The sequence below is a fragment of the Phacochoerus africanus genome, chromosome 9 (genome assembly GCF_016906955.1).
Source record: "Phacochoerus africanus isolate WHEZ1 chromosome 9, ROS_Pafr_v1, whole genome shotgun sequence".
Taxonomy (NCBI): Eukaryota; Metazoa; Chordata; class Mammalia; order Artiodactyla; family Suidae; genus Phacochoerus; species Phacochoerus africanus.
The window spans coordinates 19598508-19622957 of record NC_062552.1 but is presented as its reverse complement, the minus strand read 5'-3'; the positions used below and the strand labels follow the sequence as shown (position 1 = coordinate 19622957).

Here is a 24450-nt window from a genome sequence, read left to right as displayed (position 1 = left end):
GGTTGCAGGTACGGTCCCTGCCCTTGCTCAGTGGGTTAATGATCTGGCGTTGCTGTGAGCTGTGGTGTAGGTTGCAGACACGGCTCAGATCCTGCGTTGCTGTGGCTCTGGTGTAGGCTGGTGGCTGTGGCTCCAATTAGACCCCTAGCCTGGGAACCTCCATATGGCCGCAGGAGCGGCCCAAGAAATAGCGAAAAAAAAAAAAAAAAGACAAAAAAAAATCGCTTATTTAGGGGCAATTCTTCTGGGTCCTTGCTTTCCTTTGGCCAATTATCTTGTTTATTTCTCGCACCGGACTGGACCCAGGCTCTCCCCCTCTGTACGTGCCTATCTTTTAGTCAAGATGAATTCTAGAGCAAGGGCTTATTGGAAGGTTAACCAGGACTTAACATGGCCAGGTGCCCCTGCCTCCCCACTGCCCCTGAGGAGTTTTTCTGCACGTGTGTAGTTGGGGTGTGTGACCAACTATGTGACCTCTTGATCTTTTGCCCAAGCAGAGCTTAGCCCCTCTCTGCCCCTGCCATTACCATTGTTTAAAGTGTTCATGGAAGGTGAAGTCCTATTATTTACCTTGTTCCTGTTGTTATTTCCATCTCAAAGTATAAACAGGTAGCTGGTTGGATATATCTACCCTGGAGCCTACCTATCTCCTGCCTCAAGAAGTATCAATAAGAGGCTAGTTATAAGTGTCTGTCTTGAAGCCCATCTATCTCCTCTCTCAATAGCATATACACACATACGCATATGCTTATGCACATGCATGTACACACATATGGATACAGGATCCAGCCATGGGTTACATGTTTAATTTAGTTGTCATGCCTCTTCAGGTTCTTTTTTTTTTAACTTTTAATTGAAGTATAGTTGATTTATAACATTGTATTTCTGCTGTACAGCACAGTGATTCAGTTATACATATATATATATTCATTTTCTTTTCCATTATGGTTGATCACAGATATTGAATGTAGTTCCCTCTGCTACACAGTAGAGCCTGGTTGTTTACCTATTTTTTATATAGTAGTTTGCATCTGCTAATCCCAAATTCCTAATTTACCCACCCGCTACCCCTGCTATTTCCCTTTGGCAACCATGAGTGTGTTTTCTATGCGTATGTGTCAGTTCCTCTTTTGTAAATAAGTTGATTTGTATTATATTTTAGATTCCACATATAACTGATATCACATGATACTTGTCTGTCTGACTTAATTCACTTAGTATGATAATCTCTAGGTCCATCTATATTGCTGCAAATGGCATTATTTCATTCTTTTTATGGCTGAGTAGTATTCCATTGTATATATGTACCACATCTTCTTTATGTGCTCATCTGTCAATGGACATATAGGTTGCTTTCATGCCTTGGCTGTTGTAAACAATGCTATGTACATTGGGGTGACTGTATCTTTTCGAATTAGAGTTTTCTCCAGATGTATACACCCAGGAGTGGGATTGCTGGATCATATGGTAACTCTCCTTTTCAGGTTCTTTTACTCTAGAACAGTAGTGCCCCCCACTTTTAAAATGCACACCTTATTATATCTGCAGGGTATAGGCAAATACATTTTTAGAATGTCCCAAATTTGGACAAGGCGTCCAAATTTCTACTTTGAAAGTAGAGCCAATAGGATTTGTTGGTAAGTTGGAAATGAGATGTGAAACAAAAAGTCAAGGATGAATCCAAAAATTTCAATCTGAACACCTGGAAGGATGCAATGCCATCTTCCAACACAGGAAACTGGGAAAGCAGAAGGTTTAGAGAAGAAAACCAGGAATTCTTCTTTGTACATGTGAAGCGGGGGAAGCCTCATCAATGTCCAAAAGGAGATACCAAGTTGATGGCTAAAAGTAATTGCCTTTGGAGTTCAGGTAAGAAATCCAGTTAAAAATATAAAATTAGGAGTCTTCAGCCTGTGAATGGTATTCACAGCCTTGAGATTGGTTGGTTTCATCCAGGAAGTAAAGATAGAAAGCAAGAAGAGGTACAAGGGCTGAGCCTGAGGACACTCCAATATCAAGAGGTCATGAAGAAAAGGGGGGAAGCAGCAAAGGAAAAGGAGGAGTAGCCAGGAGAAGAAAAAATCAAAGGAGTCTGACATCAGAAAAGTCAGGTGAAAAAATCATTTCAAGGAGAAACGAGTAACAGTGCTGAAGACTGAGAATGGGATTCAGCAGAATGAAGGTCATTGGTGGCCCTGATGGGCAATTTCAGTAGAGTCGTGGGGCTGAAGTTCAACTTGGAGTACATCCAAGAGAGGATGAAAGAATTCTTGAAACAGCAAGCGTGGTGACTCTTTGAAGAGTTTTTGTATAAAAGAGCAGAGAAGTGAATGTGTAGTAACGGGGGTGGGGGAGGTGCCATATGAGGTCAAGAGGGTTGTTTTGTATCTTTTTAATGAAAAAAAGTACAGCATGCCTGTTGATGTTGCAGAGGACCCGATTGAGATGGAAAAATAAGACGAGAATTGAGAGCAGTCTCCTAGAATGGTAAGAGAGGGATTGGTGGAAATCTGCCTCAATGGTCGTCCCTGTAAACAAGAAGAAAGTCAGAGACACGGGCACAGGCACAGCTCAGCAGGGGAATATGATGGTGAGAGCTATGGTAGTTCTTTTTTGACTACTGCTATTTCCACAGCAAAAAAAAAAAAAAAATCAATAATGCAGAGAAAACCTCTGACTATGTAACAAATAAGCACAACAGGTATAATACTGTGAAAGATCAGTGGAAACTCAGTACATGTCGGAACAAAGTGGAATGGGCAAGCTCCTACTAGGCATCGCCTAAGCGAAGGTACAAAGACAGGAAGGAGCCGACTGTGTGTTCGGGGTAACCAGCTCGGTTTAAGATGAGATTCTGTGCACAAGAAAAGTGAAAGCAAGCTTGGTTTAGCTCGAATTGTAGAAGGGCTTCAATGCCAGGCCGAAGAAAGAATCTAGGCCTACATTGCTTCCCCGGATTGGTGTGTTCCCTTCTGCAGCGTTGCTAAGTGACCCATCCCAGAGTTCTGGAGTGTTCACCTTTGTTACTGCCAGGGCTGTGACTGAAGCACCTTTGGCCTTCGTACGTGATGGCGAAGACCCAGCCTTATTATGTGCAATATTGGACTCAAGTTTATCACTATTTCGTGGGGCTGTATCACCGTATCCAGAAATATTGCACTGTCATTAAGGGCTTTTTCATTAAGAAGGAGGAGGAAGAACATTTCCCTCCAGCTGAGTGTATTTTTCACAAAGAAAAAATGGTGGTGCTCGGCCGTGCATTGAAGGATAAATCTCTAGCCATTGAACAGAGAGCTCAAGCTGCCTATAGAATTGGACTGTTGGCCTTCACAGGTACTGATCTAACCAGCTGCGCTCAAACAAGTGTTCCACAGTCCTTTTGCCTGTTATAACACTGTCAGTGATTCTCATAGCACTGGTCTTCATATTCCAGCGACTTTTCTTTTTAGGACTTTTTAGGGCCACCCTTGTGGCATGTGGAAGTTCCCAGGCTAGAGGTTGAATGGGAGCTGCAGCTGCTGGCCTACACCACAGCCACAGCAATGCAGGATCCAGACTGCGTCTGCGACCTACACCAGAGCTCAGGACAGTGCCGGATCCTTGACCCATTGAGTGAGGCCAGGGATCAAATCTGTGTACTCATGGATACTAACTAGTCAGGTTCGTTACCCCTGAGCCATGATGGGAACTCCCTCCAGTAACATTTCCTTTGCCTAAATTACTAGCTTTTTGTCTTTGAACCACCAAAGGTATTACTAATTACTTTCTGTTCAAAGATCTCATGTTGGAAAGGAATGTATCCATCAAATAAATTACTACTTTCCCACTTTTATTAATTAAAAATATATATACTGAAATTACCTATCAAAGTTTTAATATCATTAAAAAAAAAATTGTGGCGTTCCCGTTGTGGCTCAGCAGAAACAAATCTGACTGGCACCCATGAGGTTGAAGATTTGATCCCTGGCTTTGCTCAGTGGTAAAGGATCTGGCGTTGCCATGTGCTGTGGTGTCGGTCACAGATGTGGCTTGGATTCCCACTGTCGTTGTGGCTGTGGCATAGGCTGGGCAGCTGTAGCTCCAATTCAAGCCCTAGCCTGGGAACTTCAAAGCAAAAAAAAAAAAAAAAAAAAGCATTACCCAGACACTAGTTTAAAAGAATCCATAAAAACTCAAAGCTCTTAAAACACCTCTCAGGAAAGCCAGTAGGTGCATTAGTAAAAGCAACTATTAGTGTATACTTGGCTAGAAAATCAAGTGGTAAACCCTTCATACACACACCAATCTAATGTTTGTCAAGGCCAGACTTGCTTCACTTTTTCTATTGAATTTCAGGGTATTGAAAAATCTTACAGACAGTCCTCAACATGTCTCCTAATTAGAAGCTCTGGTTGGTTGCTGTTAAGTGTTATAGGTCGATTTTTTTAATGGGAAGATGAGTTACTGAGATGTAGTTTCATGGACTAAATCTTACACAGGTCTTAGGTGCCAGGATGATTGAGAACCTCTAGCATAGGACTAAAGAGAAGACAGAAACTCGGGAGAACTCCTGTACCCACCATGTGAGGCAGGCTCAGTTCCCTGTAGAGCCGCAGTCACCATTTGGGTAAGAGTTAGCTGTTTACAAAGGGATCAGAATCTTTTAACTTGATGTTCCTTAACCTTGGCTGTACTGGTGGGAAATAATGGAAGGGGCTTATGCCCAAGCTAGTGCTAAAGTTCACACTGAACAGAATATTCTTGGGGTCACAGGACTATGGTGGTGCAAGTGAAATCCAAGTTGAGTCAAAACTCCAGTGGCTAAAATCCAGCCAACTGTGACAGCTATGCCTCACCATCTACACTGCCTTCTTCAGTACCTTCTTAGTCAGGACCTTCTTGGAGTTGGAGATCTGAACTGGAAGATCTGGGGTTCAGGTATATGATGGAAGTACAGTCAAGCAGCAGGTTGGTGCCAACTCTGCACAAGAGCTGGGCTGGGAAATGTGTAAGAACAGGACAGTGATAGACAATTCCTGAATAACCTCTCTTACCAGTTAGACCCTGGCTTTGCAGCTCAGCCTATTGGTTTTCCCTTTGTTGGATTTAATGTTCTGGTACTTCTTCCAGTACTGAAGACAAAGACTCAGGAATGAACTGTGAGGGAGATTTGCTAGGTGAACACAGCCAGGTTTTATTCACCTTGCAATACTGACTAGGTGCCTGATTAAAGGAACCAGGGAGGAGCTTTTGGGAAGGTGGGGACTGCATGCTGATCACCACGCACTTTCTCATCTTCACAGCAGCACATGGGGTAAAAGGAAAGAGGAAAATTCAAAGCATTCAAATTTTCATGTGCATAGCCACAAGAATAGGAACACACGAGAGCTTAGGTGTCACTAGCTACTGGATATACCAAATACTTCAGGAAACGCAAATGCTTATTTTACAGGAGGACCAACCGCTGGAACATTTGCAGCTGAGTACATGAACGAAGTAGCTCTCTTGTTGCAAAATTATGAGATGGCACCAAAAATAAAGATCTTGCTGCTCCAGAGTGTTGCATCTTGGTGTTACTTAAACCCTGACAACCAGAGAAGAGCCATACGTTTGCAGTTTATTCCTATTCTCGTTGATCTCTTTGAAACCAGACTCAAGTCCACCGTGAAAAGTGAAATCAACAGCAACCTCCTGGTTAAATTTTGGACTTGCTACGTTCTGTCTGTCATGACATGCAATAACTTGCCTTGTATGAAGGCGCTTAAAGAATGCAGTACTCTAAAATATCACTTACAAACGTTGGCCGCTGAGAATTGGTCTGGATGGCCTGAGAATTTTGCAGAGGTGCTGTATTTCCTCATTGGTTTTCACAGGAATTAATTTCTCTAAATCGAGTTACCTGATGCAACTGTCTGTACCATTGTATTACCTTGGAAAACTAAAAGAATAAAAGTCGGTACATTATCCTTCAGCCTTTTCTCTTAGGGAGTTGAAGAAATTCTCTATCCATTTCATAGTTACCAAAATAACCAAACTTATGAAAAGCACCACTCTTTAAAATAACCTCATAAAAATTAAGCTCATAAAATGAGAATTCATTGGAAGATGCATTTCCTATATAACTTGTTAGAGGCAGTGGTGTGTTTGAGGGTTTATTAGAAGACACCAAGCTGAGGGACCCCAAAATGCCAAATCCAGACCCAACCCACAGCCCCACCTCATAGTGGACACTGTTGGTCCCTCTACCTTTATACATCTTTTCAGCCCTATTTCAGTGCCAGCCTTCCAGTTGCTGCATCTTTGGCTGAGGTTGTGTTCTGGCTTCCAGAACATGATCTTTCTGCACATCAGGCTGACCAGGAGTTGGGGGTATTCACACACAGTCGGAGCAGCACTCAACTCTCTTGGCACAAGGCTGGACAGAGATGGAGCACCATGAGTTCAGACACCTAAAGACAACCTAAAGTTCGCCTCTTGGGTTTTCAAAGGTTTTTCAGAGAATATGTAAAAGAAAACTGGCCCTTGACTTTTGTACTGCCCAATCCCATCAAAAGCTCTGTTAGAAAAATATAGTATTTACAGGAGTTCCCATCATGGCACAGTGGTTAATGAATCCGACTAGGAACCATGAGGTTGCGGGTTCGGTCCCTGCCCTTGCTCAGTGGGTTAAGGATCCAGCGTTGCTGTGAGCTGTGGTGGAGGTTGCAGACACGGCTCGGATCCCGCGTTGCTGTGGCTGTGGTGTAGGCTGGTGGCTGTGGCTCCAATTAGACCCCTAGCCTGGGAATCTCCATATGCTACGGGAGCGGCCCAAGAAATAGCAAAAAAAAAAAAAAAAAGGGAAGAAAAAATAGTATTTACAGATAAGTGCTTAAAGGATTTTTATCTGTGTCTCTAACTACACGAGCATTTGCCTGAAGCTTAAGTTGAAGCTGTCATAGACTGAACTATGAACTTTCCTCTTTCACAGACTTGCCTTGCTAAAGCTTGCTCTAGCATTATGCTTCTACCTTTCACTGAGGGGCTTATCAGAAAAAGTAGTGTAGGTCCGTCATCCTTGCTTGGATTTATTACAGGAATGTTGTTAGGGATGCTAATCACATTACATGGATTCATGAGGCTCTCAGGGGACATTCTTTCAAAACTTAAATCAGGAAAACTGTGTTCTCCTGAGCTGCTGAATCTTGTCGTCCTTTGTGGATTTTGTGAATTGTGTAATGAAGTTTCTCAAACTTGAATTCAGTTTATAGTGGTAGATAAAGGGTCAGAAATCAGAAGTCCCGTTTAGAGACTGGGTCACAATCAAAAAATTACTTTTTGATTGCTTTTTAAATTGAATTTTAATTTTTTTCAAAAATAAGTCATGAACATACTTTAAAAAGTCAAATATCAGGCCTCTGATGAGAATGAGAGATTCAGATTTGGGCCTTGAGGCATTTTTGTGCCAAGCTGTGATTTTAAACTGGCTCACCTAGCATTTAACAGCAAATGGTTGTTTTCCTTTGTTGTTCCTTTTAAGTTCTCTCTCCAACATTTGGATTCTCTTAGAAGCAAATCCAAGACAAGAACTTGAGCACAAGGGCTTTATTTGTTGACCCATCTTCATGTGGACATACGCTTTCATTTCTCTTAGGTAAATACCTAGGAGAAGACTGGCCAGATCATACAGCACGTGTACCTTTAACTTTTAAGAAATTGCTGAACATTTCGATAGCATCTGTAGTGTTTTAACATTGCCACAAACTCTGCAGGAAAGTTTCAGTTGCTTCACATTCATAACAGTTGGTATGGTTAAGTTTTTGTTTTTCACACTTTAGCCATTCTGATGGGTAAGTGACAGTGTCTCACTGTGGGTTTAATTTGCACTTCCCTAAAGACTAGTAAGGTTGACATCTTTTCGTGTGCTTATTTGCTATTTGTATATATGCTTTGAAAAAGCATCCAAATCTTTCCTCCATTTAAAAAATTATCTCCTTAATGAGTTGTAGGTTCCTTATAAATCCTTTGTTGGATATGCTTTGCAAGTATTTTCTCCCAGTCTGTGGCTTGTCTTTTCAGTCTCTTAAGAGTCTTTCAAAGAGAAGCCTCTCAGCTGATTCTCCTCTCCCCCTAGAGTAATCCTAATTCTTTTTTAAAAATGATTTTTTATTGTGATAAAAACACATCAAATTTACCTGTTTTCTTCAACTCTATCTTTGGTCTAATGGCCCAAATCCAAAACCAACAGAGCTGCACTAATACAGGAGCCACTGACCTAACATGGCTCTTTAAATATTAATTAAAATAAATTAGACTTTTAGTTCTTCATTCATATCAGCCAAATTTCAAGTGCTCAATAGCTATATACAGTTAACTGGTTATCATAGTGGACAACTGAGTTTCAGTATCACAAAATTTTACTGGAGAATGCTGCTATTGATCAATAACAGTTTCCATTATTTAAGCATTTAGTCATGCACTCTAGTAAAGGTTTTAATCCTCACAAAGGCAGAATTGGACTTTATCTCAATATTAGAGATAAGCAAATTAAAGTTCTACAAGAATCACTTCCCAGAGTTCCTTGTGGCACAGCAGGTTAAGGATCCAGTGTTGTCACTGCAACAGCTCCAGTTGCAGCTGTGGTGAGTTCGAGCCCTAGCCTGGGGAACTTCCATAAGCCGTGGGTGTGGCCAAAAAGGCCCCAAAAACCAACAAAAATAACTTACCCAAAGTAATCCTTTAAACTTGACATTGCTCTTTATTGCCAATTTATAAAGAGCTGCTTTGTATGCTTCCACAAAAATTTATTCAATTCCGATGCTATATACTTTGCAAATAATCTCCCTTTATTTTATCCTTTTCTTCTTTCAAAACAGTACATATGGGAAAAACGTAATTTCACCCTCTTACTTCCTATCCCTTCACTGTTTACAGGGCACCATACCCGTAAGTGAAATGTGTGAAGAGAAAATTTCAGAAGCCTTGGCTATTCCTGCATCTCTTCATCTGCTCCCCTTTGCTTTTCTAGAGGACTGCCAACATCACCCACATTTTAAGCTTCCAAGAAGAGTATGATCACATCAGCCAGTTGAGCCTTCACTTGGGCAATGATTTGCTTGGGGAGCTTTTAAAATTAGATTCTCACACTCCTCGTTTAGAATAACTGGGCATGGGGTCTGGAAATCAGTATTTCCTCCAGGGAGCTTGAGGTACAATGAGGTTTCTGAGGTAAAAACCTCAGCTATCTCAGTCTAGAGGGAGGAATCTGGAAGTTTCTGTCGTGGCTCAGTGGTTAACGAATCCAACTAGGAACGATGAGGTTTGCGGGTTTGATCCCTGGCCTTGCTCAGTGGGTTAAGGATCCGGCGTTGCCGTGAGCTGTGGTGTAGGTTGCAGATGAGGCTCGGATCCCATGTTGCTGTGGCTCTTGTGACGGCCGGCAGCTACAGCTCTGATTAGACCACTAGCCTGGGAACCCACATATGCCGCGGGAGCGGCAAAAAGACCAAAATAAATAAATAAATAAAAATAAATAAATAAAGAGGGAGGAATTTATGTTACCCTTATTCCCTCCAAGACAGCAGAATAAAAAGGAAACAAAAGCACAGAAATAGACACATTTTCTACACTTCATATATACAGACACATTTTCTATACTTCATATATACTCCTTATACTTCAAGAAATACACAAAGCTCAATAGAATGAAGTTTATTATATACACAAGTCATGTCTGACAACTGAGAAAATGCTATTTACACAAAATATCATAGATTAAAAATACATAGTATTTGTATTTTAATACAGTAACAGGGTCCCAGGATACAAACAGGGAAGTCTGATTCCAAGTTTGCCTTATAAAGTTATTTGCCTTATAAAGTTATTTACTCTACTACAAAGAACTACAGCGGAGGTAAACTTTGGCAGTGTTTTCCTCAAGAGTCAAGTATTAGTGAATTTCATGTAGATGGTTTTGCATCTGTAGAGGAGGAGACTTCTTCATCATACGTACCGATTTCTGAGTCTTCTACTTCAGAATCCTCACCAGTTTCCTCTTCAGAATCAAATTCTTGACTATCCAGTGATTCAAATTTATCCAGAGGTTCATCACTCAGTCTCTTTTAAAGAATAAACCAATAATTTATTGTAAAACCTTTATAATCCAAGCCCTTTATCAGTATGCTGACATAACTGGCTCTCGAGGTTGTAAAGAGGTTTCATTTCATAAAGTCTCTCAATTAAATTCACTGACAGTGTTATACCGAAGTGTCTACCATGTTAGATTACATTCCTACAAAATCTGTGTTTAAAAATTTGTTTTTTGGTTTTTGTTTTTTTAAAAGAAAAGGATTCATAGGCTTTCAGAATACAATTTCAGTCAGTACTTCTCAAACTATCTACAGTAAAGGACTGGGTTTCCTAACTTCCCATCTGCTCTGGCCCAATACTTTCATGGCAGTTAAGAGAATGACTGCCGTGCTTCCAAACTTCAAACACACATCCTGTCATGGTGCTAACATGTAAAGCAGAGAGTCGGTACAGGAAGTTTTGATTTGAAAAACTTCCTTTCCATCAGCAAAACCTATTTTTTAGGCTAAGACTAGTAAAGTCACAGTCTTCAGGCTAATTCTTATAAAAGTCAGATAAAATGACCAAAGTTATTTAGTACTTTTTTTTTTTTGCTTTTTAGGGCCGCACCCAAGGCATATACAAGTTCCTAGGCTAGGGGTCGCAACCTACACCACAGCCGCAGCAACACCAGATCTGACCTGCATCTGTGACCTACACCACAGCTCATGGCAACACCAGATCCTTAACCCTCTGAGCAAGGCCAGGGATCAAACCTACAACCTCATGGTTTACTAATTGGATTCATTTCCGCTGTGCTACAAAGGGAACTCCCACACCAACTACTAGTTGTTTGGGGTTTTTTTGGTTTTTTTTTTTTTTTTTTTTGTCTTTTTAGGGCCACATGTGCGGCATACGGAGGTTCCCAGGCTAGGAGTAACGACATCTAACAGTTATCGGGTGCTTACTATGTGCAGGCAATTCTCTCAATTTTCTATTACAACTCATTATTCTCATAACAAGCCTCAAAGTACGCAGTATCACTCCCATCTTATAGATGAGGAAAATGGAGCCCCAAGAGGGTACACAACCTGCTTGACCCAAACTTAATGGTCCTAGGCAGGGGGCTAAGATGCAAAACCAGGAAATCTGATTCTAGAGCCCAAACACCTTCTGATCACACTACTGCCTCAATTTCATAGCAAAACAGATGACGTTGAACCAGGAGGTTAAAGTCCTTACCTCTATTACTGCTGCCATATACTGCACATGTTCTGCTACTTCTGCCAATTCTTTATTCTCCTTTTTCAGGCGGGCAATTTCATTGTCCTTTTGTTCAATTTCTTTATGAAGCTATGTGACACAAACCAAAAAGTTTAGTATTTCATAGATTTCCCACATTATATATAAACCATATGCCTCCAAGTATATAACTGACAGACACATTAAACACAAAGTTCCTAACAAAGATGCGATCACTAGCTCTCGACACAATAGGCTTCTTTTTGTATAATCATTCTGGTAACAGAGTTGCCTAATTAGACCTTTACTAGGCCAACATTAAAGCTAGTTTATATTGCTCTAGTAAAATATCCCAAGCAGCAGATGGAAGATAATCCCAGAACGTTTAAAAATGCCATAAATTATATTCAGTACGTACTTTCTCATTTTCTTTAAGTGTTTCATAGAGAGCCTTCCTCCGTTTTTCTGCCACTTCTTTCCAATATTGAGAGGATGGATTTTCTAAAATAAATTAATGGTTTATATGTAACTTTGTAAACTTTGTAAACTTTAATGGTTTACATGTAACTTTGAAAAATCATTACTGTTACATACTGCTGTAAAAATCCTCTAATTTTTTTCTATTTAAAAAATTCAGTCTTACTCAGTCCTTAGTAATATCCATTTTAAAAAGATTAAAGTTAGAAAGCCAAATCAATTTTTTTTCTTTTCTTCTCAACATTTTGAAGATTTCAATCTTCCAAAAGAACTGCAACACAAGTACAACAGACATGTAACTTTCACCTAGAGTAATAAAGGTGTTTGCAACATTTGCTTTCTATTTTTCTTTTTTTCAGGGCTGCACTTGCAGCATATGGAAGTTCCTAGTCTAGGGGTCAAATTAGACCTGCAGCTGCTGGCCTACACCACAGCTCACAGCAACACCAGATCCTTAACCCACTGAGCGAGGCCAGGGATCAAATCCACATCCTCGTGGATACTAGTTGGGTTCTTAACCCACTGAGCCACAGCAGGAACTCTTGTGCATTTTTTTTTTTTTTAACACTGATGTCTGTGAAAATTCCAGATCAGTTATTTTCACATGGGTCTTAAATTTGGATTTGTCCATTTCCGTGATTATACTTATAAAGTATCATTAGCTTCCTCTTCTGAGTTCTACTGCCATTCCATTAAACACTAGTTATTACAGGCACACGCTTCTCATTCATCTTCACTCTCTTTATTGTTGGCTCCCATACTTAAATTTTCTTGGTATCTTTTTTCCAGATTTACTCTCCAGACATTTTTCTTCTGAAAAGATTGCTTCCAAGTTTTGTAAACCCAATATCAGAACTGCCATATTAATAACTATTCTTTTTTTTCCCCACAATTTTATCCATACATGGATCTTACCAAACAGGACCTGTCCAAATTTACAGTATTTTTTATATTTACAACCATAAAACATTTTAAATTATCAAAAAAAAGAAAAATAAAATATCTAATTGATTACGAGGCTGTGGGCAGAATTCATAAGTTTCAGAAATATTTACCATCATTATAATTTAAAAATTTAAGATATAAGTTATATATATTATATATATAATTTATATATATGTATATATTTTTTTTTTCCTCTTCATACCTGTAATCATAAGATCAAATGCTTCTTGAGTCACTCCTCCAACATTTTTATTTTCACTATGTTCTGGGACAGTAAGAACTCCAGAGCCGGAAGTCTTTGATATTGACTGGTCACTCCATTGTTTCCTTTTGGACAAGCCTTTAACCGACTATAATGAAAATATGTACATCATACATTTTGATTCAATGAACAATAAAGCTGGGTGGTTTTGTCTCTAACAAACTAAAGAAGTACTCATATCTCTTACCTTTTCTTATCTGTTAAGAAATTATACAATTCGAAATTCTACCAAAATGTATACTTTACTTTAGGAATTTTATTTGCAGCAATCTTTTGGATTAGACCAGGGTCTAAGGCTTAGGTGAATTACTTCTATTGTTTAAATAATTCAATACCAAGGAAAGGCACTATTTTCAACCTACAAAAGCCTAGAAACCCTCATTCATCATTTCATCATTTACATACAATGTTTTATTCTCAAAACATCAAACATTCTGCCTATAGGTTAACTCATAACTTATTACATCACCCCAGGTCTTTACCGATTTTGAACTTCCTAAATTGAACAATTAAAATAAAAATTATTTCTGTGGGCAATACACAATTGTTATTCTTAAATTATTTCCAAATGTCAATGATTTAGAAAGTTCTGACCAAAGAAACCTTTGAAATGTTTTCAATGTAAAGGCAGTATCACCTGTACCCCATTCTAGCCCAATAATACACACCTCATTTTCTCTTCCAACAAGAGATCCAGCCACAGAAGGCTGAATCATCTTCAGAGTTCTTCTTGGAACAGGACTACTCTGAAAGTCAAGATAATGATACTGGTTACTAAGTTCCCATATGGATTGTTTAACAGGCTTAATCCAACTATAACTTACCAAAAAAAAAAGAAATGCTAAGGACCCTAGTATTTGATCTCCTATATAATTTTATAATGCTATATATGATTTAAACAATTAGCAAATTTATTTCCCTAAAATTTTAATGAAATCTGAAGAAATTCTAAGAATAAATCATATTACCCAAACTTGACACAAGTAGCTCTTCTCCCATTTCAATATATGTTCTTGCTATAGTCATTTAGTCATGTTTAGTTAAAACAAATATAACGAAATTTCTAAGTTCTAATATTTCATGTGATGAAATTCTGATATAACAGGAATATCTGTATTCCCTCTTAAAAAGATCTTCTGCCCAGAAACCAGAAATTTACCAAACATCATAACATTTATAGTAGAAACCCACAAAAGAGGTAAATTGGAGTAAAAAGTTAATTATTTACACTGCAAAATACCTATTTCCCCTACCTAATCAAAAGGGTTTATCTCAGGCTTCTTTTAAATTGTGAATATCCACTAACACATATGAATTCACCATAGGAATATAATATTCAAGAACATTACACAAAACCAAATCCACATGCAAGACCTGCTCCCCTCTTTAATTTTTACCTGTCTGTAGAAGCAGTTTTGCTTCAACCCCATTCATTAGCAGACTGTGAAAATGCCAGGGCTTGAGGCATACTAAAACTCTAAAGTGCCCAAGGTATTGTTTTGAAGAAAATAATGCCTTCCTTGTAATATGTAAATACCTTCCTGTATATTTCCTCATCTAAAAGAGCTCTCTATTTTTGCAAAAAATCATTAGTTATACTGGCACCATGGGATAGCAAACAATGGTGAATACTCAAACAAGGTCAGCAAGAACATGATACCAAAGCAGCGTGAGAAAGTTACTGATTCCACACTATGCTCCACAGAATGAGAGTCTACCTTTCCCACGGTAAAGCTGCTACTGCTGATTATTATCTCACTATTTAACTGCAGAACAAATGCCAGCTACTGTGAGAACAAATATTACACCAACATTTCAGATACAATTTAGATTATAGATGAATCAACAGTCTCCAGACAAATACAAGAAAATACAATTTGGAACCTTAATAATAGGAGGTACTAATTCATTTAAATGCTTGCTACCAATAAAGGCCAAAAAGCCAGCTAAATTACTGAAACCAAAAAATGACCATTTCTAAGATTTAACTTTCGCACCTGTAAGACTTATAGCATCCAGCCCCCCAAAGGCATTTTATTTACACACATCACATGCAGTAGAGTAATAAACTCTTTACGGAAAAGATTCTTATATATTAATGGGTCTTAATCTTTTTAGAAAACAATTTGAGATTTTGTGAACTCCCTCAAAAAGAAAAAACAAAACAAAATAACTACACACACAAACAAGAGCACAATCCTACAGAATTTTGGGAATCCACGAACTCCTAATGTGAACTCTTACAGACCTAGTTCCAGTCCAATTCCCTCATTTTACAGATTAAGTAAACTGAGGCTGAGATCCTAAATAACTCACCTAGCATCACAGTTTTGGAGGCAGAACCAGGTCCTTTTATATCTCAGATAGCTATACTGCAGCTAGTAAATATTAGATTTCTCTTTAAATATTAGTATCTGCTGAAATTATATAAATTATTTGTCTGGGATTTGATTCAAAATAAATCAGTGGAGGAAAGGGGGAGTGAATGGAGATGGTGATGAAACAAGGCTGGCCATACACTGATAATTGTTGAAAATGGGGGAAGTAAATTGAAATGCTATTGACTCTATTTTTGAGTATTTAAAAATTTTCATTATAAAAAGCTTAAAAACATACATACAAAACAGTGGGAAGATGTCATCATCCTGAATAGCTGATGGAATCAAATTCACAAATTATCAACACAAAGTATTATTCAAGAAAAACAATGTAAGGAAGATACTAAGACAAGGTAAACAACTTATCAAAAAAGCAACTGCTATCACTTACGAAAAGCTTTTTATTTATACTATTCAGTTTAAGTCTGCAAACTGGTACGCCCTCCTGACAATGTGGTCTCATTCTCAGGAATCCTGAGAATAGATCTAGTCTAAATTCTATGGTAAGACCTAGCTAAGCTGTACATTCATTTAGAACTGTAAGAGTGAAGCCAGTCAAAATTAGACTCAAAATTAAGCTCTGTCTTCACTGTTATAAACAAACATTTGGGAGGGTTCCAGTGACTGTATAATACAAGGATTCAAAAGGTGTGGCAAACAAGCAGGTTAGATGGTAATGAGTATGATGTACCCTGAAACTATACAAAGTACAATGCAAAATGTGTCTCTGCAGTCAAAGATGCTAATCTAAACACCAAGGATTTTAATAAAATCATTGCATGAAATTTAAGAATAGAAACAAAGCAATAATAGTCTTATATATAGAACATCCTAAGGAATCTACTAAAAAACTATTTGAACTAAATAAAAACAAGTTTGGCAAGGCTGCAAGATATAAGACCAAGAGACAAAAATCAACTGCGTTTCTGTATAGTAGCAATAGGCACACCAAAAATTTAATTAAGGAAATGACTCCATCTACAATAGCTTAAAAAAACAATACTTAAGAAAAAATTTAAAAAGTGAAAACCTCAAAAACTATGAAAACTACCTAACTTTGTTGAAAGAAAAGAAGACCTAAATGGACGGAAAGACACCCCATATATGTGGGTCAAAAAACTTAATATGCAACCATAATTAATTTTTAAACAAGTTCTTTATTGTTACTTGTCCTCACTGAAAATTTAGTATTTCAAAGTTTACAGAAATTATAGCCAGGTAATATATAACATGTGACTAAATTGTGTCAAAAAACATCTAACCATATGCTCTCTACAAGAGATTAAAGTGATTGCATCACATACCTTTACATTCTCTTGGATTCCTTCCTGTTTCTGCTTCATACTGGGATTCATTATACACCTGGTCAAGAACAGAAGACTGCACATTCAAAAGAAGAATACAGACTGCATGAAAAGGTTTTTTTTGTTGTTGAAAGTACAATCATAAAAATCAAAACAATCAAAGAAAAATGATGGAATTATCATTTCTCATTGTGCCCAAACTCAGCCCTGTCACTTGTTAAAGTGCCTAAAGCTAGTGACTCTTAGTATCTCTATACACATAAACACAACACAAACACACAATTCTACCTAGAAGAATACTGTTATAAAAGGAAAAATCTGTATTCTAAACAAATTTATAAAACATGTTGGTGACCTGGATTAAATACAGAAAAATGTGGAAAATGGTCACCAGGAAGAACAAAACTGAGACTTGGGTATGCCCAAGTCTATGTATTAAAGAGGAGCATCCTAACTTTGCTGTTTCACAGATTTAAGCTATAATAAACTTGGCTCTGGAAACCAGCAATAGCTTAACTGTGACTTAACATCCAGTCAAATTAGATTATGTATTTATATTTGTAGGCAATGTTTAACCACCACCACACATGGAGACACTGATGGAAGCAAAGAAAAGGGAGCAGGGAACAAAGGGGTATGTAATGTTGCTAAACCACTGGGCCAGACTCACTCCAAACCTAACTCTGAACTTCCCAGCCAAGAACAGATCTTCCTGATTTCTGTGGTCCTGCGTTCCTTCACTCAGTGCAGTGGCTTTCTAACTTTTGACTATGATCCATCTCGCCTGAATACATTTTATACACCATGCCCTAGGGCACACAAATGCCAACGAAAAAGCTTAGGAAACAAAGCTTCACCTAATTGTGTGATGTACCCTATTTTCCACTCTATTTCATGTTAAGCAAATGCTGGTCAGGACCAACTAAACTGAGCCAGGACAATGATTTCCAAACTGCGGGTGGCAGCCTGGGATTTCAAAATCACTTAGTAGGTGTTTGAAAAAATGTAACTGAACAAAACTGAAGAGATGAGAAAACATCAAAATGCATGGCATGTGAGTAATAAATAGTGTTTCGTGAAGGTTCTAATTTAGTTGGAGGGTTGAGTCCTAAACTGTTATGTGAAAAATGTGCTTTAGTATATGCCACGATTTTAAAAGTTGAACAGCAACACGAATCAAGTCTTCACGTAGGAGTTCCCGTCGTGGCTCAGTGGTTAACAAATCCGACTAGGAACCATGAGATTGAGAGTTCGATCCCTGGCCTTGCTCAGTGGGTTAACGATCCGGCGTTGCCCTGAGCTGTGGTGTAGGTTGCAGATGCGGCTCGGATCCCGCGTTGCTGTGGCTCTGGTGTAGGCCAGCAGCTACAGCTCCGATTCGAACCCTAGCCTGGGAACCTCCATATGCCGCGGGGGCGGCCCAAGAAAATGGCAAAAAAGACAACAACACAAAAAACTCTTCACTTGTTCATTACACTCCCGGCAACAACCTTACACCCTCACTTACTTTTTATTACCTAGGGTTTTTTTTTTATTTAATTTTTTTTGGCCGCACCCGCAGTATGTGGAAGTTCCTAGGCCACAGATCGAATCCAAGCCGCTACAGCGACAATCCGGTCCCAAAACCCGCTGCGCCACAAGGGAACTACCTTATCTAATTTTTTAAAATAATTAGATTGAACTCTAGCATAGCACTGGGTTCTAGGAAATTCTGATAAACAGGTGAAACTAAATGTCATCAACTCCAGTTTTTTTTTAAATGAGAGACGCGGAATTCAGGGACCCCCCTAGGATCACCGCCAGTTGCTTACTGGTCAAGAGGGTGGTCCGCCTCATCCCGAAAGCCAGGCACGCCCAAGCTGGTGTCCTCACACGAACCAGCTGCACACAAGCCACCCCGCGACCCCGCCACCTAGTCCTGGGGACACAGGGAAGGAGAAACCAGCAAGGGGCGGACAATCCGGGCCGCGCGCCGGGGCCCTCCAACCGCAGAGCGCGCGTCAGGGACGGCGCGCGACAGCCAATAGCGAGCGCGGAGGGACAGCGCGCCAAAAACCGACCTAACCAATGGGGCAGCCCCGAGCCTCACCTCCTTCCCCCCGTCCCGGCTGCCGGGACGGTTCAACAGTCCTTTCACTAATAAGACTCCGGCAGCTGTCACCGGAGTGCGCGACTTCGGGCCGGCCGAAGCCAAAAGTGGCTCGTCTAGGAGCCTCTGCGACCCACTCTCTCTGGCCACCTCTCTCACACTTACCGGGTGGGAGCGGGAAATCCTTGTAACGAACGCAGGTAGCTGTGGTAGCGGCGCCTCGCAGAGGGTCCAAAACCAACCCGCGTTCGTACCCACAGGGGCTGGACTCCTGCCGGGTGGCGACTGTAAAAGAGTAAAACTCCACCCTCCGGCTCTAGGCGGCCACGTGACCGTCTGGCGCGTGACGGAGGGCGGGGCCACCTGAATCCGGCGAATGGCCTTTAGCCTCCGCCCTCTTCGGCCCCCTTCCCTTTTTTGCGCCTGCGCGTAGGGCGTAGCAAGTATTTGGGTCGGGAAGTCGGCGGTCTTAACTCCGTGGGTCACTTGTGCCCTCGGCCTTTGCACTTCGACCTGCGCTGGGAACTTCCTCCAGATTCGAATGCTTTTTTTGTTCTTTACAAGCGGGGCAAAGGTCTGCCCCCACTAGACATAAACATCGGGAGAACAAAATATTTTATATATAGTACAGGACTTGTTCTGTAAAGCCTTCGATCCACGGCCTCCTAAATGTGTTAAGACCGTTTATATTTTGGCGCTTTGTATATGACTATATTGTGTTGTAGTAGTGCCAGAAGGCCTAATCCTGCAAGGAATACTAATAGTCATCCTAATTTTCGTACAAAGTACTGTTCTAGGCACCGGAATGCAATGGCCATTGCAATTTGAAGGAGCAGAAAAACCTAAGTGATAATTGCGTCTAGCTTTTTTTTCTTTTTTCTAGTCATTTCACAAACTTCTCAACTTTCTGGGCATAGTACATTTCAGTTTATCAGAGTATTGTTAAATCTTTTTTTACACCAACCATAGCTATTAATACAAGTCTTTTTTTCCCATTTCTTAACTTTGGTGGGATTGTCATTCTCAGAAGGAAAGAAGTATCTCCTGACTATGCTTAGCACCGCCTTTAGGCAATGTTTTGTTAGCTCCATACCCTGCCATCCTGCGTGCCCACCTCCTGCCACCTGCACCACTGGAATTCTTTTTGAAAGAGCTCAAAGTATACAAAGCATAGTCCTAGGATTCTAGTTTTCTTTGGGGGAAAATGTAGCGTGAAAATCTAAATTCTAAATAAGGGAAACAATCCATTGTTTGGAGAGCTATCCCTAGACGATTGTATTTCCAGAGTAAAAATTCTGATGATCAGCGTGGTAAGTATAAGTACTGTGTAATTTGACTTTGAAACACCAGCCAGTCAAAGTAGTAAATCCGACTTCTAATTTCTTCGTTCAGCCACGTGGTAAAAAGACATCACTGATGAAAAGAGCCCAAATAGTAAGTATATATTAAAAATATATAAAAAGTTATATTCAGGTAGTCTGTACTAAGTATAGTATAAAGCAGAGTACCTAATGTTCTTTCTTTCCAGAACGAAAAAGCTGGGAGAGAAAAATGTCTTCCATATGAAAATGATAACCAAACCAGAAGGCTAGAATCTAGAGGTTACCATAGTTAGAAATCTACAGAGGCAATAAGAGAATTGAGTTTCTAGATGTATCTGTAGTTGCTAATACTATTGGTTAGTTTTGGAAAGGCGTGGAGAGACTTTTACTTTATTCATTTTAGTGTTGTTTGACTTTTTTTAAGTTCAACATAAAGGAAATGATGCCTTCTTTAGGAAAAAATTGTGAAGCCCCCAGATTTTGAACCGTTTCACCCTCCGCTTTGCCTCCTAAATGAGTGAATGTAACAAATTAACTAATTCAGCTCTATAGCTGTGCTGTTCAGTTGGGTGACCACTAGCCACATGATAGCTTTTCAGCACTTGAAATGTGGCTAGTCTTCATTGAAAAGTGCTGTCATGTAAAATACACATCAGATTTCAAAGAGCTAGTGTGAAAAGAACGTAAAATATTTCCATGACTTTTTGTATTGAGTATGTGTTGAAATAATCTTTGGATATATTGGGTTGAATACAAATATTGTTAAAATTAACTTCCTTTTTTTTAACATGGCTACCAGAAAAAAATATTTTAATTATGGATGTGGTTTGCATTTGCATCTCACATTTTATTTCCATGGGGCCTTGCTGCTCTAAACTACCCTAATGTATGTAATCCTCCTGAATCTTCTTAGTAGCCCTGTGAGGTAAATGTTTTCTACTCTCTTTTTTATAACTCAGAGGCTAAGTCATGAGTCCAAGATCTCATACAGGTAGGCAGTGGTAGACTGAGACTTTACGTCTTCTGACTCAGAGTTCACATATGGTGGGGTTTCACATATGGTGGAGTTCCCGTGGTGGCTCAGTGGTTAATGAATCCGACTAGGAACCATGAGGTTGCAGGTTCGATCCCTGCCCTTGCTCAGTGGGTTAAGGATCCGGTGTTTCCGTGAGCTGTGGTGTGGATTGCAGACGCGGCTTGGATCTTGCTTCGACTCTGGCATAGCCTGGCCGCTGTAGCTCCAATTAGACCCCTAGCCTGGGAGCCTCCATATGCCATGGGTGTGGCCCTAAAAAAGCTAAATAAATGAATAAAACTATTCCTCAAGAGTCAGAGGATCCTCAAGCCCCCAAAGTACTGGTGACTGTCTCCAAAATACATGTTTTCACATTGCTTTTTAAGAACAATTTCTAAGAAAATAATTTTGCAGGTATCTGGGAAAAAGTTATAAGTAGTTAATCTTTAATTAGAGTTTTTCTCAGGAATCCAAATATAGTGTCTTATCTTCGGTAGGAAACCGTGGGTATTGACAGGGTTAAGTTTAAGCAGTAACAGTGGCTCACATATAAAGGGGGAGGGAGGATCATGAAATAGGAATGAAGATAATAGCATGTGTTTAAAAAATTAAAATTGCCCGAAAGGACAGTGGCCAGACATGTTCAGGAAGGTACAGGAGACCTTCCTGTACAGGAAGAGGCATGGTCAAGTAAGCTACGTTATATCTCCTCTCTTAGTAGCTTTCAGGACAAGTTTCCATCAGCCAGTAAAAAGAACAAGTCTATTCTACTTTGGGGGAGAAATTTTATCAGTTATTACAGGTTTCAGTTTAGTAAAATATCTCAGATTGCATGCAACAGACATTAACTGGTTAACATCAGAAAAAAGAGAACATTCATGGAATGGGAAGGGAAGAAATCATGAGGACAGCTCTGGGGACTTCAACAGCAGGGGTCCTTAGACTCTGTCTCTGGGATCTTCCTATTAGTGTAATGTAGCTCCAGTGACAGTCTGTGTCCCTATGATCCACGCTTCATATTCCTGGGAAAGAGAATCTTATTGGCTCTGCTTGGGACAAGTGGTCCAATAAGGTCTGGCTGAGATGTGTGCAGAGCCAAGGTGTCCTGGTATACTGTCCCTAAATACACCGTATCCCCCACCCCAGGTGTAAGGGCTGCTCCTGGAGAAGAGTGGATGGCGGCTACCCTAAGAGGCCTCCTTCAGGCATTAAAAATAGATAACAAGTTCACTAAAGATCACCACACTCAGAGGGTGGAGGTAAAATGACTTAAGAAATAACTTAGGATGGACCTTTGCATTTGAGCCGGGAGTAGACTCTTTAGTCATTGAACTCTTGACCTGTCAGTTCCTGCTACTCTGGAAAGTAGAGAAAAGCAGGGATGTTCCTTATAAAAATGAACTTAGTGACCAGGAGAGAAAGTAAGTCTGAGTATTGAAAGTGGAAAATGCAAGGATGAACTCAACTAATCAAAAGCTGTTGAGGGAGTTCCCGCTGTGGCACAGTGGAGTTGGCAGTTTCTCTGCAGCACCAGGTTCCAGTCCCGGCCTGGCATACTGGGTTAAAGGATCTGGTGTTGCCACAGCTACAACCAGAAACTGTGGCTCAGATCTGATCCCTGGCCCGAGAAGGCGAAAGGCATCTGAAAGGAAGGAAGGAAGGGAGGGAGGGAGGAAGAAAAGAAAAGGAAAGGAAAGGAAAGAAAGAAAAGAAAAAGAAAGAGAAAGAAAGAAAAAAGCACTCGAGGAGCTCTCTGATGGCCTAGTGGTTGAAGACTTGGCATTGTCACTGCTGTGGCTCGGGTTCAGTCCCTAGCCTGGGAACTTCTGTATATTGTGAGCACAACCACCCCGCCTCCCAAATAGTAGTTGAGGCCAAGGAAACCTTTGGGGAGTCATGGATACGCTCTATATCTTGATTGTGGTGGTGATGGCTGTATAATTACTGAAACATGGTCAGCTGTATACTTGGGTGAATTTTACCGTGTGTAAATCACATCCTAATACCTCTAGAAAATAAAACAGGCAGGTCCCTGGGAGAGATTGCCTGGAGGCTAAAGGAGCATATGGATAGGACCCCTCACTTGTAGGAAGTGAGAGCCACCTTATCTGCCACCAAGTGACTCTGCTTCGGCAAATAACAAGTCAGAGGAAACAGAGCTTGGCCTAAGGAAAAACTTCAAGTGGCCTGAGAAAAGTCAACAAAGTTAGCATCAGAGAGCCTGAAACCAAGGGCAGACATCCTTCCAGCCAAATACTTTTTAATCCTATCTTAAAATTTGTATCCTTTAGGAAACATTTCACATATGCCATTTCACTTTAATCAGACAAAAACCTACAAAGTGAACGAAGTTATTTTTTGTGTATGCCACAGACAAAGAAACTGTGAGCAGATTTCCCATTGTGGCTCAGCGGTAACAATATCCATGAGGATGTGGGTTTGATCTCTGGCCTCACTCAGTGGGTGAAGGATCCGGCTTTGCTGGGAGCTGTGGTGTAGGTCAAAGATGCAGCTCAGATCTGATGGGGCTGTGGTGTAGGCAGGCAGCTGCAGCTCAGATTCCACCCCTGGCCTGGGAACTTCTGTATGCCAAAGGTGTGGCCTTAAAACAGACAAAAAAAGAGAAAAGAAACTGTAAGCAGTGAGGCTGGTGTCAGGATGTGTGCCAGGTATGGATTTATTTCCTCGAGGCTGCAAATTCACTGTCAAGTTCCAGGTGGAAGATTTTCCCACCAGTTCTACCAGCACAGCACCACAGTGACTCCTGCCACTGTCGCTTCCACCCTCTCTAATGAGGTCTGGATCTCGAAAGAGGCAGAAATTCCTTAGGCGTTCTATCTCAGCACCCAAGGAAGCAAAGAGATCTCTCAAAAAGGATAATATAAGGAGTAGCCACTGTTCCTCTTGGGTTAAGGATCTGACATTGCCACAAGCTGTGGTGTAGGTTGAAGAAGTGGCTCAGATCCAGTGTTGCTGCATTGCTATGGCTGTGTTATAGGCTGGCAGCTGCAATTGCTATTCGACCCCTAGCCTGGGGACTTCCATTTGCCACAGGTACAGCTGTAAAAAGCAAAAAAAAAACCAACTTGCTTCTGACCAAATCCTTACCTTTAAGGAATAGGATGAACACCTTGTGTTAAATCAGATTGTCTTATTTTAAACACCTTGTTTTAAATCAGATCTCCCTAGGGTGGAGTGTATTATTTCATCCCCAAGAGACTAGATACAGCCTGTTCAGAGGCTGTCAGGAAATCAAAGGTCATTCATCTTAGTCTTGAGTTATCCCATTCAGACACATGGGACTCTTGAGGCTGGGTCAGTGCCCAGAAGGACCATTATCCCAGGCGAAGCTGCCATCTGAGAAAACTGCTAAGCATACCCTCTCTAAAG

At 40.3% G+C, this 24450-nt stretch overlaps 2 protein-coding genes across 6 annotated transcripts; one reads left to right on the top strand and one right to left on the bottom strand.

Moving 5' to 3' along the window:
* Window positions 1–1388: 1388 nt before the first annotated feature.
* ARMH2 (armadillo like helical domain containing 2) lies at window positions 1389–6612 on the top strand. Its single transcript, XM_047797409.1, has 2 exons — window positions 1389–3333; window positions 5432–6612. Exons 1-2 carry the CDS (start codon window positions 3069–3071, stop codon window positions 5857–5859), a joined length of 693 nt encoding a protein of 230 aa, XP_047653365.1. The 5' UTR covers window positions 1389–3068; the 3' UTR covers window positions 5860–6612.
* Window positions 6613–9654: 3042 nt separating this feature from the next.
* GMNN (geminin DNA replication inhibitor) lies at window positions 9655–19055 on the bottom strand. Of its 5 annotated transcripts, none has more exons than XM_047796486.1 (7): window positions 18889–19055; window positions 16635–16710; window positions 13621–13698; window positions 12893–13040; window positions 11687–11769; window positions 11269–11379; window positions 9655–10076 (listed from the first exon to the last, which is right to left on the bottom strand). In XM_047796486.1, the coding sequence occupies exons 2-7, from the start codon at window positions 16683–16685 to the stop codon at window positions 9918–9920; spliced, it is 630 nt and encodes a 209-aa protein (XP_047652442.1). In that variant the 5' UTR covers window positions 16686–16710; window positions 18889–19055; the 3' UTR covers window positions 9655–9917. The 5 variants fall into 5 exon arrangements, with proteins under 5 accessions (XP_047652442.1, XP_047652440.1, XP_047652443.1 ...); XM_047796484.1 differs by having other exon boundaries at window positions 16635–16692; window positions 18889–19054; XM_047796487.1 differs by lacking the exon at window positions 18889–19055 and adding an exon at window positions 18446–18873.
* Between the last annotated feature and the right edge of the window lie 5395 nt (window positions 19056–24450).